Consider the following 18,360-nt stretch of genomic DNA (forward strand, 5'->3'; position numbering starts at 1 on the left):
AGGTCGCGGGTGGGCGGGACAACAACGGTTTGCGTTTAGGAATAGAAGAACGGGACGGCCGTATACAGCGGACGGGTTGAGTTTAGGAAAAGAACAAAGGGACGGTTGGGTTTAGGAAACGTGACACGCGGGACACGATCCCCGGTCTCCTGGGTGAAAGTCCTGTGTTGTTTGACCCATCCTCCACCCCAACCACCCTCCCTACGCAGATTTTCGGCCTTTCATACTACTCGCTAGCGTTTTCGCTCTTAATGCTACGTCATCTTCTCATTGACTTTACATTGGCATTGTTTTCCGTGGTGGCCACACGGAATCTTCACACATTCCGTGCCACCACCACGTAATTCGATGTTAACAGTTCGTGATCAGTTCACGGAATTCTGTGAGACCAGGCTGATGTCAACCCATTGATTTTGACCAGTATTTTTTTTGTATCTGTCACTTGAGAGTCTCCAATTTTATGGATGTGTAATACTACTGTAAATCACTAGAGTAACCGTTTAAATCAACAGAATTATTAATAGCATTATCTATAGCATGTTCAGACTGAAGCAGAGCGAATATTTGTGTCGATTTAATCCCGTGAGTTTGATCGCAGGACCATAGGATCATTTGTGTTTAATCGCGTTACTCGCATTACCCGCCAGCGTAGAGCTGTAGGCACCAACTATGTTTCTGTCCGTCATCAATATGGCCAAAATAACAACTACTGCTGCTTTGTACCTGTTTTAAAAGTCCCAGGTAAGTCGGAAAATAACGGCGTCATGTCTGGATTAATAACTTCATCTGGAGGAGCAAAAAGCATGGTCATGTTTACTGCCTTGTGCAGGAAGGAAACGTTAGGTCTGGATTAGCCAGCGCTACTTTAGGTACAGATTTTGCTGTTTTTTTAATTGCAATGAACGGGGGGAAAAAAGTAAGCCGAAATAACATCATGATGCCGCTTTGTAGAAAATCTGACTTCATACTTCCTCATGTCTGTCCGCAAGACGACAAGGAATCAACTTTGGAAATGCTTGTTTTCTGAATGAAGTTCGGCTCCATCAGGGCTGTGCTAACATGGTAGCTGCTCCATTAACACAATAACCCATCATTTCAGAACCAGCCTCGCTTTGCCAGACCCTCCTCCAAAGCGCGCTGAAGGAGGGTCTGGCTACTCCACACAGCATTCGGGGATGGGAAAAAAAACGTGCTCTGGTTTAAAGGCATTTCTTTAAACCAGTCACAATCGGGGGTGGTAAACACTACATGGGCGGTGCTAAACTCTGCACAGAGCCGCTGCAAAATAGTAGTGCAACAGAAAACTGAGATTGGACAGATAGTCTAGCTAGCTGTCTGGATTTACCCTGCAGAGATCTGAGGAGCAGTTAACCATAGTCCTCACAAATCCACCGGATTTAAAATTCCAACACAAAGAAAGCGGAAGGTATTTCTTGCGGCATCGCAGTAATCCTGGAAGTGGAACGTCAAGGATATAGACTATTTCAGAACTTACCAGGTAGTCCAACATCCCCTCTTACTTTTTCATTTGGTCTCTGTACAAATAATGAGGTACTGTAGAGTTCTGGGTGCAACATACAGCTACAATCATTTGTTCCTCCATTACTGATTCATCAATGTCAAGACATCAGGAAGATCTGAACACTGATAGGCTTTCGTGACACAGCGTAGCGCGATGTTTTTTACCCGAGTTAAAATATTTCAAACTGGATACAGCATTTGAGGCGGAGCCCCGTTCATTCCTATGAGAGTTGCTCAGTGGCGCATGACGTCAGAAAAGTTCTCTGCAGCAACTTCCTCGTATGTAATTACCCAGATGATCGGCGCTGCTTCCGCACTATGGGGCCCATAGAGCAGGCGCACTAGACCTCCGCCCGCCGAGCCAGCTACTTCCGGTTTAGCGCTCTGCTAACTATACAGTATATTTATTTAATCGTGCGACTTTTCTAGACTTTTGAAGTCGGAAAATTTGTTATCGGACCGAATGGATGAAATTCTGATAGTAAAACGAGTCATTTCGCGGGGGTTGTGACACTGGAAAAAATGTATCCACTGATCTACAGATGTCTTGTTCGCCATGTAAGTCTATGGGGAAAAGTATTTTTGGGCCCCATGGCATCACGTGACAGACACGGAAGTTGTAATTCCACTGTTTAGCCACCTTGGCAAATTGGCTTCAAAGCCCAGCGCAGTTCCTGGGGGCCTGATTTCAACTCGCGCCAATGCTGCGAATTTTGCGTATTCGTCTCATTCGTGTGGCGCCATTTGCGTCATTTGCGCCGTCTTTGCATTGACTTCGGATGCAATCGCGCCGCTGAAAACGCGGGCGGCGTGAACGCGCCATTAGATTGTTTTCTGAAAATGTACATATGAAGTGAAACCGAAACACTGTCAGCCACACGAGTATGTTCCTAGACTAGATTAGAAATGTCAATGTGATTTTATGAGGTTTTTTTACTTCTGGAACAGGAAACAACAAGTTTTGGTTGTGCTTCAGCTCTCTATAGTGCCATTTCATTTGATCTAATCATGTTGATAAAACCCGGACCTGCTACATTTCTAATGCCTCCACTAGTTTCATAATACATATTGAAACCTGCTCCTGGACACATACTGCTGCCCCGAAGAATATAATTAATGATCAAAAGACAAAAACGCATTATCATTTTTCAGTATATTATAGTAGTATGATTGTTTAACTGCACTATCAGTGTTGTTCCAGTCTGTCAAAGTGATCACTGTAATTGTTAACTTACACATAAGTTTGCCTTGACCCTGTACATAACATATATGGAACATTATACGGTGAAGCAAAAACGTCGGGTGACACTTGAATACTTGAAGGTATCTACATAAGAGTGACATGACACATGAACCCTAACCCTAATAACTAAACGTTTATGATGTTAATGACACGTTCAGTATCAGTGTCACGTCACTCTTATGTAGATACCTTCAAGTAAAGTGTAACCAAAAGTTGTCCCTTTACACCAGATCATTACTGCTGTAATGCAGTGACATCCGGAGGAAAGCTGTTCAGCATGATGTATTGTGTCAGTAATGGATAATGGATTTCTGAAAGCAATGGGTGTCTTTGACTTGAGAGAGGTCAGACCGAGCTGCAGTACAGCAGGCAGCAGCCGATGCGTAACCTCATGCGATTATTTTACAAAACATGACCATGCTTTTTGCTCCTCCAGATGATGTTGTCAATCCAGACATGACGCCGTTATTTCCCGACTTACCTGGGACTTTTACAACAGGTACAAAGCAGCAGTAGTGGTCATTTCGGCCATATTGATGACGGACGGAAACATAGGTGGTGCCTGCAGCTCTACACAAGTCATCTAAAATTTGAACATTCACTCGCTATTTGGCTGGTGGACGAAAAACGTAAATTTTAAAGCCTGCCTCCAGGACTGGATGAGTCAATTACATTTCCCTTGTAGGTGAGAGGGCTGTATGGTAGAGAGAGATAGTGTAAAGTGCTGGTGCCTGGCAGGGCGTCAGGTCACTTGCTATCGATCAGAAGGCCGCCAGGACTTCATTACCTGCTCCAGGGTCTTATACCCCCGAGGGGCTACTGCTTTCCTCGACTAAGCAGACATTCAATGATAAGCAACTTGCCCTCTCCCCCCCTCCACTCCCCTTCAAACACACACACACACACATTCAGCACACTTTCCTCTCTCGACACTCCAGCAGTCAGCTGAGTTGGGTGCTTCATTAATCTGTGTGAAAGTGCTACGTACAGCGGAATTCCCCCTCCCTGTTTTTAACTCCGAGGAAGTTTGCTGTTTGTCCTTTTGGTTAGAGGTTGTAGGGAGGCTATTTTGGGAATGGATTTCACTGATTAAAGGCAAACTTGTGTTTTTGGAAGACAGAGTCTGCAGACTAAACATACTGAAAGGCGGAACAGATGGGATCCAGAGCTTGGGCACTTTGTCATTGTTGTCTGTTGTGTTTAACATTCTTTGGTTAGAAATCAGGGGGAATGTCAACACAGCATGAGCGGGATTTGTCTAACCCTGAGAATGAACACACACACACACACACACACACACACACACACACACACACTCACATATTACTAACAGTTCTCCTCTTCTGCAGATGAAACCAGTCCGTCCAACGTATGGGACTGTAAGAACAGAGGGGTGAATGGCACCCAGAAGGGTCAGATCGTTTGGAGGCTGGAGCCCGGGGCCTACTTTATGGAGCGTAAGTTACCATGGTAACTCAGTCGCAGCTGAGAAGAGTTTCATTCCATTCTTTGAGAACATTTTTCTTCGCATGCTATCACTTAGTACAAGTCGAACATATTTAATAAGTAGGGCTGTCAATCAAAAAAATATTGAATTTGCGATTAATCGCATGATTTTCCATTGTTAACTTAGGAGTTAATGGTTAACTTAATATTTACTTTAAGGTCCTATGACATGCTGCTTTTTGGATGCTTTTACAGTGGGGAGAACAAGTATTTGATACACTGCCGATTTTGCAGGTTTTCCCACTTGCAAAGCATGTAGAAATCTGTAATTTTTATCATAGGTACACTTCAACTGTGAGAGACGGAATCTAAAACAAAAATCCAGAAAATCACATTGTATGATTTTTAAGTAATTCATTTGCATTTTATTGCATGACATAAGTATTTGATACATCAGAAAAGCAGAACTTAATATTTGGTACAGAAACCTTTGCAATTACAGAGATCATACGTTTCCTGTAGTTCTTGACCAGGTTTGCACACACTGCAGCAGGGATTTTGGCCCACTCCTCCATACAGACCTTCTCCAGATCCTTCAGGTTCCGGGGCTGTCGCTGGGCAATACGGACTTTCAGCTCCCTCCAAAGATTTTCTATTTGGTTCAAGTCTGGAGACTGGCTAGGCCACTACAGGACCTTGAGATGCTTCTTACGGAGCCACTCCTTAGTTGCCCTGGCTGTGTGTTTCGGGTTGTTGTCATGCTGGAAGACCCAGCCACGACCCATCTTCAATGCTCTTACTGAGGGAAGGAGGTTGTTGGCCAAGATCTCGCGATACATGGCCCCATCCATCCTCCCCTCAATACGGTGCAGTCGTCCTGTCCCCTTTGCAGAAAAGCATCCCCAAAGAATGATGTTTCCACCTCCATGCTTCACGGTTGGGATGGTGTTCTTGGGGGTGTACTCATCCTCATTCCAAACACGGCGAGTGGAGTTTAGACCAAAAAGCTCTATTTTTGTCTCATCAGACCACATGACCTTCTCCCATTCCTCCTCTGGATCATCCAGATGGTCATTGGCAAACTTCAGACGGGCCTGGACATGCCCTGGCTTGAGCAGGGGGACCTTGCGTGCGCTGCAGGATTTTAATCCATAACGGTGTAGTGTGTTACTATTGGTTTTCTTTGAGACTGTGCTCCCAGCTCTCTTCAGGTCATTGACCAGGTCCTGCCGTGTAGTTCTGGGCTGATCCCTCACCTTCCTCATGATCATTGATGCCCCACGAGGTGAGATCTTGCATGGAGCCCAAGACTGAGGGAGATTGACCGTCATCTTGAACTTCTTCCATTTTCTAATAATTGCGCCAACAGTTGTTGCCTTCTCACCAAGCTGCTTGCCTATTGTCCTGTAGCCCATCCCAGCCTTGTGCAGGGCTACAGTTTTATCCCTGATGTCCTTACACAGCTCTCTGGTCTTGGCCATTGTGGAGAGGTTGGAGTCTGTTTGATTGAGTGTGTGGACAGGTGTCTTTTATACAGGTAACGAGTTCAAACAGGTGCAGTTAATACAGGTAATGAGTGGAGAACAGGAGGGCTTCTTAAAGAAAAACTAACAGGTCTGTGAGAGCCGGAATTCTTATTGGTTGGTAGGTGATGAAATACTTATGTCATGCAATAAAATGCAAATTAATTATTTAAAAATCATACAATGTGATTTTCTGGATTTTTGTTTTAGATTCCGTCTCTCACAGTTGAAGAGTACCTATGATACAAATTATAGACTTCTACATGCTTTGTAAGTAGGAAAACCTGCAAAATCGGCAGTGTATCAAATACTTGTTCTCCCCACTGTATAGGCCTCAGTGGTCCCCTAATACTGTATCTGAAGTCTCTTTTATATAGGCCTTAGTGGTCCCCTAATACTGTATCTGAAGTCTCTTTTATATAGGCCTTAGTGGTCCCCTAATACTGTATCTGAAGTCTCTTTTATATAGGCCTTAGTGGTCCCCTAATACTGTATCTGAAGTATCTTTTATATAGGCCTTAGTGGTCCCCTAATACTGTATCTGAAGTCTCTTTTATATAGGTCTTAGTGGTCCCCTAATACTGTATCTGAAGTCTCTTTTATATAGGCCTCAGTGGTCCCCTAATACTGTATCTGAAGTTTCTTTTATATAGGCCTTAGTGGTCCCCTAATACTGTATCTGAAGTCTCTTTTATATAGGCCTTAGTGGTCCCCTAATACTGTATCTGAAGTCTCTTTTATATAGACCTTAGTGGTCCCCTAATACTGTATCTGAAGTCTCTTTTATATAGGCCTTAGTGGTCCCCTAATACTGTATCTGAAGTCTCTTTTATATAGACCTTAGTGGTCCCCTAATACTGTATCTGAAGTCTCTTTCCCGAAATTCAGCCTTGGTGGGGAGGGGGTGTGGCCTTGACCAACTGCCATGCTTCAAGCCATGATGTCTCTCTCTCTTTCTCATGGGTGGGCCAAATTCTCTGGGCGGACAAAGCAGAGAAAGGGGAGGTAACCTTTCCCCTTATGACGTCATAAAGGGAAGATTCCAGATCGCCCCATCTGAGCTTTCATTTTCTCAAAGGCAGAGCAGGATACCCAGGGCTCGGTTTACACCTATCATCATTTCTAGCCACTGGGGGACCATAGGCAGGCTGGGGGAACTCATGTTAATGTTAAAAAACCTCATAAGGTGAAATTTTCATGCCATGGGACCTTTAACCTAATTAGTGTCAAATGAATTCACATTCACACATTTTTTATCTGTTCTCAATGTACTTCACAAAGGATATTTTCAAGTTTGTAATGCTCAAGTTGTATTTGAGACTGGGCGTACTCCGGTGGTAACTCAGTTCACATCGACAGTACACGCAAATAACTTTAGTCTTGTGGAGAGAACCATCTGGAAGGGCTTTGAAACTCAACTTTCCATTTTCTTTATCCATGTCTGCTCAAGGAGCTTAGTTTCTGCTAGCTATCCCCAGTGTTACTGCTGCATCGCTTCCTGATTTCCCAAACTACGGAGCGGCCCGAGGTCCAAATCTCAGAACGTGCGTGCGTTAATCGTGCGTCAAAAAAATGAGTGGCGTTAAAAGGAATTTGCGTTATATCATTTTAATCACGTTCATTTTGACAGTCCTATTATTAATTAAAGGTTTTATGCACATGAAGTGCATATATGTTATAGAAATGTATATGTATTTATAATTAAGACCATATTAAATATACAAATCACACATCATCACAGTCTACGGTACAACTTTACAGTTTTGTGGCCAACAATAGGCAGATAATGTTATAATGTTTGCACTACTTCCACATCCCATAACTCTTTGCTGCTTCCTCTGCAGCTGAGACTAAGATCTGTTTCAAATACTACCATGGAGTGAGCGGAGCCCTGAGAGCCACGACCCCCTGCATCACTGTGAAGAATCCTGCAGTCCTGGTCTGTCTGTCTGTCTATCTGTGTCTCTCTGTCTGTCTGTCTGTGTGTCTGTCTGTCTGTCTGTCTGTTTGTCTGTCTGTCTGTGTGTCTCTCTCTGTCTGCCTATGTGTCTGTCTGTCTGTGTGTCTGTCTGTATCTGTGTGTGTGTCTGTCTGTGTGTGTGTGTCTGTGTGTCTCTCTGTCTGTCTGCTTATGTGTCTGTCTGTTTGTCTGTCTGTCTGTGTGTCTCTCTCTGTCTGCCTATGTGTCTGTCTGTCTGTATCTGTGTGTGTGTGTGTGTGTGTGTGTGTGTCTGTCTCTCTGTCTGTGTGTCTGTCTATCTCTCTCTGTCGGTCTCTCTGTCTGTGTGTCTGTCTGTGTGTGTGTGTGTGTGTGTGTGTGTGTGTGTGTGTGTGTGTGTGTGTGTGTGTGTCTGTTTGAGACACTCTGAGTTGTCATTATGGTTAAAATGTGGGCTACTAGGGCTGCAGCTAACGATTATTTTCACAGTCGATTAATCTGTTGATTATTTTCTCGATTAATTGATAAGTAGTTTGGTCTCTAAAATGTCAGAAAAAGGTGAACAATGTCAATCAATGTTTCCCAAAGCCTAAGATGAAGTCTTTAGATGTCTTGTTTTGTCCACAACTCAAAGATATTCAGTTTACTATCACAGAGGAGAGAAAATGAATAGAACATATTCACAATTGAGAAGCTGGAATTGGAGAATCTCAAAGTGATTCAACTATTATCAAAATTGTTGGCCATTAAATTAATAGGTGATAGCTTATCGATTCATCTTTGTAGCTCTAAAGATGACATCAAATAATTATGATAGATTACACTTATTTTAAGATCATATTATTGTATTTGCGCACATTTGTAGTTTTCTTTGAAAAATGGTCAGTCGTCATGGAGCCACAGTGGTTCAGGCAGACATTGTTTGTACACTCCGTTTGCCCATGTGTGAGCAGGGCATCCTCCACCTGCCACGTTTTCTCCTGTATTAGCATTCAGATGTGTGTGACTGTAGTAGGACTAACACAGGTGTGAGTGTGTTAGCATGTTCCCTGGATTATAAACTGTGTGTGTTTCTTTCTGTGGTGTGGAGCGTGACGCCGTGTGTTCCCTCTTAGGTGGAGGGCCTGTCAGAGCAGGTAGGCATCGAACATCCACGGAAACTGATCAGCTTCACTTTGACAGGTGAGTTGTAGGGGTGAGAATCGCCAGAAGCCTCACGATACGTATATGTCACAATACCATATTATATGCAATTTGAAACATATTGCAATATTCTGCGGTATATTGCCATTCATGGCATTCATTCCAACTTCAAATGTTTCCCGATTTCAAATGATGTCCCCAAAGGGAAACTTTGGTCAACATCTGTTTTATTTGACCCATATTCAAAACATTTCTATATCAGAAATGTGGGTTTCTTTCAACCAAATTGTCAAAAAATAACATGGATGGTTCCATACAACCATTACTCTTCACGAGTCCAATAAAAGATCAGCTCAGTACTTTCATTGAATTTGGGTGTTTAATTCAATGTTATGGCATTCGGGGAAAAATAAATGATTAAAGAGTGCCGGAAATAGCTTCAAAAATGTGGGGAAAAAACAACAAAGAAAACGTCAAAAAAAGCGCAGGAAAAATGCGACAAAAACATCGGTAAGAAGTGACAAAAAAAACGTATGAAAAAACTTTGGGGAAAAGCGACAGAAGTGTGGAAAAAGTCGACCACAACGTTGAAAAAAAAAGAGGAAATTTTGACCCAGAAAAATAAAAAGTTGCACGGTCGACGGGAAGACAACACAAGGGTTAAAAAGACACATTTCTCTGTTTGTTCCTCTCACTTCAGTTTTATTGCTGCAACATGGGATTGTCAAGCAGACACACTGACCAACACATATATAACAATAGATCGATGCTTGGCGTCTGTGTATCGATACAGTATTGCCACGGAAAATATCGCGATACTATGCTGTATGGATTCTCTCCCCCCCCCCCCCCCCCCATTGAGTTGAGAGGTTCACATGTTCTAAATTGCAGATTTTAGTCACACGCTGCTATTCAGATAACTTTTTGGCATGTGATCATTCAAACAGATCACAGAAAATCTGAGAAGTCTGAAAATCTCAAAGTCGATGACTGTGAGTACATTTAACAAAGCCCTCAAAAACACACACAGAATTTGGGTTTTTACGCTGATTGATGCAATCTGCTCCTCATGTTTGTCTTCCAGTCCCTGGGGGAAAAGCTAGAGTTAACTTTAAAAGCTGTGTCCAGGGAACACAGTGGTCTTGCTATTTTAAAAATGTGCTTCCCAGACAGAGAAAGAGAGGGAATGTTTTTTTATTTAAACATAACATAACATGCATACAGGAATATACAGAATCTTTATATTAAGATACAAAATCTAATTTACCCAAAAACAAATTAAGTAATTCATGACAGGAAATTTTATACATATATATATATATATATATATATATATATATATATATATATATATATATATATATATATATATATATTTGGGGTGGCAGTAGCTCAGTCCGTAGGGAGTTGGGTTCTATAAGTCAGTGGGTATCGTGATTTTTTTTAAAACAAGTTTACAGGAAATACCAATATGTACCCGTACAGCTTGTTTCAATTATCCATTGCATCAGAAGTGGCTTTTAACTGTTTTGCCTCGCTGTAGTAATGAAAACATTAATAAACCAGAGGCAGTTTTATGCACTGGAAGTGCTCTGATGCAGTTATGGATAGGTATGGAAGTGTTTATGGACTCAGACCAGAGATCAGGGGGGGGCATGTTGATTTCAAGGATGGGAGGGGGGCAGTTAGTACAGTCACAAATACAAATACTTTGAATTATATAGTACTGCATTGTGGACAATACAGGTGGTACAATATGGCAAAAGTGTGTAAAGTAATGAGTAAAATGCATTTTTTCATGTGAATATGTTAAAAGGTATACAAAAAAACAAACTGGTTAGAGATTAATAAGATTTATTTTCTTTCAATATTTAGACCGTTTACCCTTTAGTTTATTTAGGGGTTAGAGGAAGGGGCACTAACCTGATGAAGACATGACAGCAGAGAACTTGTCACCCAAAGCACTTTGTTCAGTTTGTCCTTATTATGCATCCACAGCTGAAGTTTTAAACTAACAGGCAACTTGAGAATAGTTTGGTGTGGCTCTAGAGATGGTACTCTCTGATGGTCACTCAGTTGGTTGGTCCGTCACTCTGGTCCTAACTGAAAGATCATTGCAACAAATATTGTTTGGATTTCCACAACGCTTGGGAGAAATATTCATGGTTCCCAGAGGATCTGCAGAAGATTAGAATGAAATGTCACAACAGCTATTGGATGGATGGCCATGACATCTGGCAAATGATGTCATTTGATTTGACATCAAGGATCCTCATGATGAATTGTAACCACGTTGGTGGTCACCTGACAGTTCATTTAGTGCCATCATCAGGTCAAAGTCGGTTTATGACCAAATAATCTATCTGCAAAACTACTGACAGACCCATCCGCCTCAGCTGTACTCAGGGCTCCAGACTAACTTTTTGCCTTGGTTGCACTGGTGCGCCTAACTTTTTTATTTAGGTGCACCAACACAAAATTTAGGTGCACCCAAATTTTTCCTTGCGTCGCCGTTAACGCTGAATGGGGATACACAATATATAGCTCTGTATTTTTTTTACAAAGTGGGCTAAATCTTCAGTTTTAAGTCAAAGCCACTTTTCACAAGCTCTTTCATTAAAACAGATTGTTATTCAAATAAAATGCAAAGACAGGGTTTCCTTTACCAGTTTGAAAATATACAGCTGCAACACATGTAAATGAAAGTTATCTGAAATAAATAGCTTAGGATATATATAAAAAAATATATATCTCTGAGAAAGCTCCTTCACTTGTTTTCAAGAATAAAAGAGAGAGATGATGCCCGGGTTCTACTCCGAGCTGCGTCCCTTTCCTGCATGTCATTCCCCCCTCTCTCTCCCCTTTCATGTCTTCAGCTGTCCTATCAAAATAAAGGCCGAAATCTTAAAAAAACAAACAAAAAAACAGACAGACAGAAAGACAGAGGGAGAGAGGGGGAGTGCGTATGTTACTCACAGAGTGACGGCTGACTCATTATGAATGGGTCCAGCACGGGTCGAATGTGCTTTGGCAGGTCAGCGGCGTTACACACGTCTTGTGTAGGCTATGAAATGTCTGTATCGTCACCGCGCTGCATTTTTATGAACTATGATATTCTGGCCATGGGTCACATCTCTCGCCCAGGTCCAGCAGGCTCCGTCTCACACGCTATTAGCCTACTCAACGAACTGAAGTTAGTTGCATTTAATAACTTCTCATGTGTTTTTCGCCGTGGCGGCCGCAATAACAGAGAGTAACCAGCGGAAACACTGGTACCAATATAGGTTTCCCTCTCATACTTAACAATATACAGCTGTGTTAATAACAATTAAAACTGTAGACAAATGTCAGCATGTGGACCGGCGGCACTGTGTCTCTCCATGTTGCAGGGGAGCCATGTGTGAGTGAATGGGGGCGGGGCTGCGCGGAGGAGAGATCCAAACACAGGAACGGCTTTACAGAAGGAATGGGTCATGTAACGCAACATTAAACCATATCGATATAAACGACAGCGCTTCGTTCGTGGACAGGCAGCGGATGCGAGGACGTTAGGTACACCGGTGCGACCTAGGAAAATCTTAGTCGCACCCTTACAAATTGGTCGCACTCTAGAGCCCTGTGTACTTTGTGTTTAGTGCTGATTAGCAAATGCTAACATGCAAAACTAAGATGGTGAACATGGTCTCAAATATCACCATATTAACCATGTCAGTGCGAGCATGTTGGCATGCTGACGTCCAGTGCTATGTACAGCCTTAAAGAGTTGCTAGCATGGCTGTAGACTTTAAATCTTGTTTCCGGAGCAGAGAGCATTGGTCTTTTACTTCCCCTAGTATTTAACCCTCTCTTGTTCACAAGCCTGCTGTCTGCTGTCACTAACGCTTTGCCACAGATCTGCGTGCCACTGGCCTAAAGAAGGGCATGTTTTTCAATCCGGACCCATACCTGAAGATGTCCATCCACCCAGGGAAGAGGAGCGTCTTCCCCATCTTCAGCCACCACGGACAGGAACGCCGATCAGCCATCATCGCTAACACCACCAACCCCGTCTGGCATGGAGAGGTCCTTTCTATAGGGCTTTTATACACTGCACTACACCACTACACTGAGCCAGGGGTTAATGTGTAGACTGTATACTGTAAGTGAAGCCAAAACATCTGGATCGCCCCCTAGTGGCTGGCCGTCGTAATCCCCGCGATCCCCTCCATGTTAGCTGATTGGACACGAGCCCAAGATGTTTTTTTTTTTTTTTTTTATTAGTTATTTGATGCTATTAAAACTGGGGTCAAACGTCATGATTGACAGCTGTGATTGACTCGCGATTGGTCTGGCAGGTGTACGGGCGGGACTTTGATAGCGCGGCTCCTCCGCCCGATCACTACTGCACAGACTCTGGCTCCAAGAGATATTTTGGCTTCTATAAATACATTATACATTTCATATTATATATATTTTGTACAGTGGGAGGAAGTGGAAACGCATCGTCCGCCTTTACAGTATATGCAGTCTATCCACTGAGCATGCATCTTTCACATACACATATACTCAGAGAATGTATCCAAACACACATTGGCATGCATTCTCTTTCGAACAATACATTATCAGTGCACAATTACACAAGAATGTATTGACTGTAAATGTCCGTCTGCTTCTCTGCAGAAATACACGTTTGTAGCGCTAATGACCGACATCCTGTACATCGAGGTAAAGGACAAGTTTGCGAAAAGCCGACCGATCATCAAACGCTTCCTCGGTCAGCTCACCATCCCTGTGCAGCGACTTATTGAAAAAATACCCGGGTGGGTAAAAAAACATGCTCATACACACAAACACACAGAACATACTCTGTGTGCTCCATGTGACAACAGTCAGCTTCAGTTCAGTCACAAGGACAGTGATTATGAGAGAGAGTTCATGACTTTATTACTTCAACTTGACGCGTGCAATGCCACCGATATCATGGTGTTAGTACATCTGTTTTTCTCTTTGCTGTCCAGAGTCCAGCCTGTGAGCTTCCCCCTGTGTCGGCGCCTGCCCACTGAACACGTTAGCGGCCATTTGCAGTTCAAATTGGAGCTCACTTCGACCGGGCCTGATGGTAAGTCTTTCGTTGTAATTGTACCCGCCATTACTTCTGAATTTTATTTTCTTTGCGTTTGTCTTTCTCAACATCGAAATGCAACCTGTTCTGCCTACTGCAGGTGCCTCTCCTGAGTCTATCATTGGCATTTCATCCTTGAATGGAGCTCCAGGGACTCCGTCCGATGATGAAGACCTGCCCCATCATCTTCCAGGAGTGGTCTCTTCAGGCCCTTCTCCTACCGGCTCCCAGGGCTCCCAAGGCATGTGGGAAGGCGGGGCCATGGCCTACCCAGAAAAGGACCTGCCTCTCGTTGGAGCCCGGGGCAGATTTGTGGAGCATGAAAGTCTGTCTTGCCATGAAATGCTCCAGAGGTCCCTCAGTGAGGGCCTGGCAGCTATCGAGGCCCCCAAAGGCCCCGGTGAGAGACCCCTGGGAGCGGCCTCACCTAAACTGCGCTCCAGCTTCCCCACACACACAAGGCTCAGCGCCATGTTGCACATTGATTCGGATGAGGACGATGAAAGGTCCGGTGCAAATGACATTGTTCCGGTGCCGCTGTCACCGCTGCTGATGAATGGAGAACCTTCCGATGTGGGCGGCCCAGATGAAGACGACCCGTTTCCCGAGCTCCACCAGGAGCCGGAGCAGCTGGAGCCCTCGGTGCTGGAGGAGGAGCCCGAGGGTGCAGGCCGTGGGACGGAAGACGCGCCCCCTGAGGCAGAGGTGGCCCTGGAGATGGGGGCAGGTCTGGACTTGGAGGATGTTTTGGAGCTGGACGTCTTCTCCGAAGTGGATGAGGCTCCTTTCACAGAGGCGTTGTCCCACAATGCTTTGCCAGAGGGTGAGGTGCATGAGGAAGGAAGGGAGCCTGGCGAGGACCCCTCCTCAGAGATTGACACCTGTTCCATGGCAACAGCCCCGCAGACAGTCTTCTCATCATCAGAGAGCTGTCCAATCACAGTGACAACTGCTGTGGTGAGTTCACATTATCCTTCTACTTAAAGTTTGGTCGACATAAAGCCCTAAAACGTCAGCATAAAAGTTCCTTAGCCATCATAGAGTTCAGCAAATCAAGCAAAACAATGATTACATATGTTACAGCAACCCGTTTCATAGCCTGAATATGAAAACTCTCTGGTTCTGTGGGAATTTCTGAGTGTCAAAGACAGCTTTTGGTTTGGCGCGCAACTAGGCGGGCCAAAAGTTATTGTGTACTTAAATTGATATGCGGGCCGGATCACAACTTGCGAGGGGCCAGATTTGGCCTGCGGGCCTTTAGTTTGACACATGTATCCTACGGTCACGACCCAAGATTCAACTCTGGGTTCACGTCATGTCTCTTTTGTATATTTTGCTTTTGTCAAATTGCATTGTGCCATTTCTTTATGTTTGAGTGGATGTGTAGCCACTAGGGTTGGGTACCAACTGAACTATTTTCCCTCTGTCGCTCCGGACAGTGGCAAACTCTTTTTTCTTTCACCCTTTTATGCCGACTGGCGCACGTGCCCGCTCGCGGTGTGAAGCGCGTGTCCGCGCTATTCCCCCGACATGGACTCTACGATCACAGCTGATAGACGGCTTTTTGTACACGCTCCGAAACGGACGTAAAAATATCACACTTTCTCTGTAGTCTACCGTTAGCTAGCTATCGTAAATGTAGGCTACTTTTAAAATGGCATATTTTCTCTCTGGGCTCACCAACATGGACGTAAAAGCATATTAACCATTCACTGCACGTGATTGCTAGTAAACATGTTACACTTGCTCTGCCGACCCTGTAGCCTGGTGGTGGGGGAGGCGGGACAGCCTCCCCAAATTGTCTGCTCTTTCAAACTCATACCTGTGTGTTCAGGCCTCTTGGACACCATCTGAGAGAGGTTTCTCCTGTGCAGGACATGCCATAAGTCAGGAGAGGTGTGTTTCTTGCCAGAGAAGGCTAATATGGTCATTTTTCTGCAAAAGAACTGCTAAAGTTTGAACATGTTTTTATGTTTTAGGTATTGTAATTTCCCCTTGCGGGATTAATAAAGTATAAATTATTATTATTATTATTATTATTATTAGGTGACTTAGGTTTACTTATTATATATTTACGTACTTTAAAACGTTAATATATTGTTAAATTTAAATAATTTTCAATTTAAAAAAAAACTCCATAAAAGAGCCTTTCTTTGACGTCATTTTTCAGTTTTTCAAGAATCGGTTTAGGAATCGGAATTGTTTTAAAAGTACCAGTTTGGCATCTGAATCGTAAAAATCCAAACGGTACCCAACCCTAGTAGCCACAGTCCACTCTGCTGAGTGCCATTACTGTCCCCACAGTGCACACATTGTACTGAGCAGCGGTCTCCACTGGGTCCTAGTCCCAGCTGGATTCCTGTGACACTGCACTATATCACTCTAGTGTAGCCGCATTGACTGGATCGCCCTCTCCATGTTAGTGGATGAGATATGGGCCCAAATAAATAATCAAAGTACAGGTCAAATACATTTTCCCCAAAGATGGTTTCTGCCATTTCAAGTAGCTCTGATCATGCTGATGTATGTTCAAGGTTTTTATTAGTTATTTGATGTATAAAAAAAGGTATGAAACGTCATGACTGACAGCTGGGATTGACTCGCGATTGGTCTGGCGGGTGTATGCGCGAGATTTCAAAACTGCGGCTCCACCGCCCGATCATTACTGCGCAGACTCTGGCTCCAAAATGACAAGAGGGCTGCGCCCGTATCGGGGAATTTTGGCTTCACTCTTGTACAAATGGGAGGAAGTGGTGACGTGTCGTCCATCTTTATAGATAATCTATTAATTCCACGTTCAAGACAGGATTGTTAAATGCATATTCTCAAGGAGTCAGTTATTGAAAGCTCATTCTGTCGGACTTGTCTTGAACCAGTAGATTTTCTAGGAATAGAGCATGAGTGGAACCCAGTGTTCTGTGTCTCCTTTTGTAATGGGATTGTTAGACAAAAGATCAATAATTGTTTCCTTTTAGCTGTCGCGCTACACACCAATGCATTTGTCTTGCTGATGGAGCCAATGCTACCTCATGTTAAGAGCTGCCATGGGTGTTAAAGTGCTCATATTATGCTCATTTTCAGGTTCATAATTGTATTTAGAGGTAATATCAGCATAGGTTTACATGGTTTCATTTTCCAAAAACACCATATTTTTGTCGTACTGCACATTGCTGCAGCTCCTCTTTTCACTCTGTGTGTTGAGCTCTCTGTTTTAGCTACAGAGTGAGACATCTCACTTCTGTTCCATCTTTGTTGGGAGTCGCACATGCTCAGTAAGTACTGCTAGCCAGTCAGAAGCAGAGTATGAGGGCGTGCCCTGACAGTACCTAGGTAAGGACTACTAGCCAGTCAGAAGCAGAGTATGAGGGCGTGCCCTGACAGTACCTAGGTAAGGACTACTAGCCAGTCAGAAGCAGAGTATGAGGGCGTGCCCTGACAGTACCTAGGTAAGGACTACTAGCCAGTCAGAAGCAGAGTATGAGGGCGTTCCCTGACAGTACCTAGGTAAGGACTACTAGCCAGTCAGAAGCAGAGTATGAGGGCGTGTCCTGACAGTAGCTAGGTAAGGACTACTAGCCAGTCAGAAGCAGAGTATGAGGGTGTGCCCTGACAGTACCTAGGTAAGGACTACTAGCCAGTCAGAAGCAGAGTATGAGGGCGTGTCCTGACAGTAGCTAGGTAAGGACTACTAGCCAGTCAGAAGCAGAGTATGAGGGTGTGCCCTGACAGTACCTAGGTAAGGACTACTAGCCAGTCAGAAGCAGAGTATGAGGGCGTGTCCTGACAGTAGCTAGGTAAGGACTACTAGCCAGTCAGAAGCAGAGTATGAGGGCGTGCCCTGACAGTAGCTAGGTAAGGACTACTAACCAGTCAGAAGCAGAGTATGAGGGCGTGTCCTGACAGTAGCTAGGTAAGGACTACTAGCCAGTCAGAAGCAGAGTATGAGGGCGTGCCCTGACAGTAGCTAGGTAAGGACTACTAACCAGTCAGAAGCAGAGTATGAGGGCGTGTCCTGACAGTAGCTAGGTAAGGACTACTAACCAGTCAGAAGCAGAGTATGAGGGCGTGTCCTGACAGTAGCTAGGTAAGGACTACTAGCCAGTCAGAAGCAGAGTATGAGGGCGTGTCCTGACAGTAGCTAGGTAAGGACTACTAACCAGTCAGAAGCAGAGTATGAGGGCGTGTCCCTGACAGTAGCTAGGTAAGGACTACTAGCCAGTCAGAAGCAGAGTATGAGGGCGTTCCCTGACAGTAGCTAGGTAAGGACTACTAGCCAGTCAGAAGCAGAGTATGAGGCCGTGCCATGCTAGCAGCTAGGCGAGCATCATAACGTGTGTTCCAAAGTGACCACGTTTGTCTCTGAAGTAAAGGCTGGACTACAATAGAGCTGTTTGGAGCAGTTTGTGAACAGTGTTTTCTGTTGGAGATGGTAAGTCCCTTTGGG

The 18,360-nt window shown here is 44.1% G+C and overlaps 1 protein-coding gene across 1 annotated transcript in view; it reads left to right on the top strand.

Annotated features, from left to right (window-relative positions):
• The window catches only part of hecw2a (HECT, C2 and WW domain containing E3 ubiquitin protein ligase 2a), a 65,158-nt gene that overhangs the window by 13,273 nt on the left and 33,525 nt on the right, over window positions 1-18,360 (top strand). The window contains exons 3-9 of the mRNA XM_078263094.1: window positions 4,114-4,221; window positions 7,578-7,672; window positions 8,788-8,854; window positions 12,708-12,877; window positions 13,475-13,614; window positions 13,813-13,913; window positions 14,017-14,873. Coding sequence (XP_078119220.1) covers window positions 4,114-4,221; window positions 7,578-7,672; window positions 8,788-8,854; window positions 12,708-12,877; window positions 13,475-13,614; window positions 13,813-13,913; window positions 14,017-14,873 — 1,538 coding nt within the window. The remainder of the gene's footprint in view (window positions 1-4,113; window positions 4,222-7,577; window positions 7,673-8,787; window positions 8,855-12,707; window positions 12,878-13,474; window positions 13,615-13,812; window positions 13,914-14,016; window positions 14,874-18,360) is intronic.

The sequence above is a fragment of the Sander vitreus genome, chromosome 11 (genome assembly GCF_031162955.1).
Source record: "Sander vitreus isolate 19-12246 chromosome 11, sanVit1, whole genome shotgun sequence".
In the NCBI taxonomy this organism is placed as follows: domain Eukaryota; kingdom Metazoa; phylum Chordata; class Actinopteri; order Perciformes; family Percidae; genus Sander; species Sander vitreus.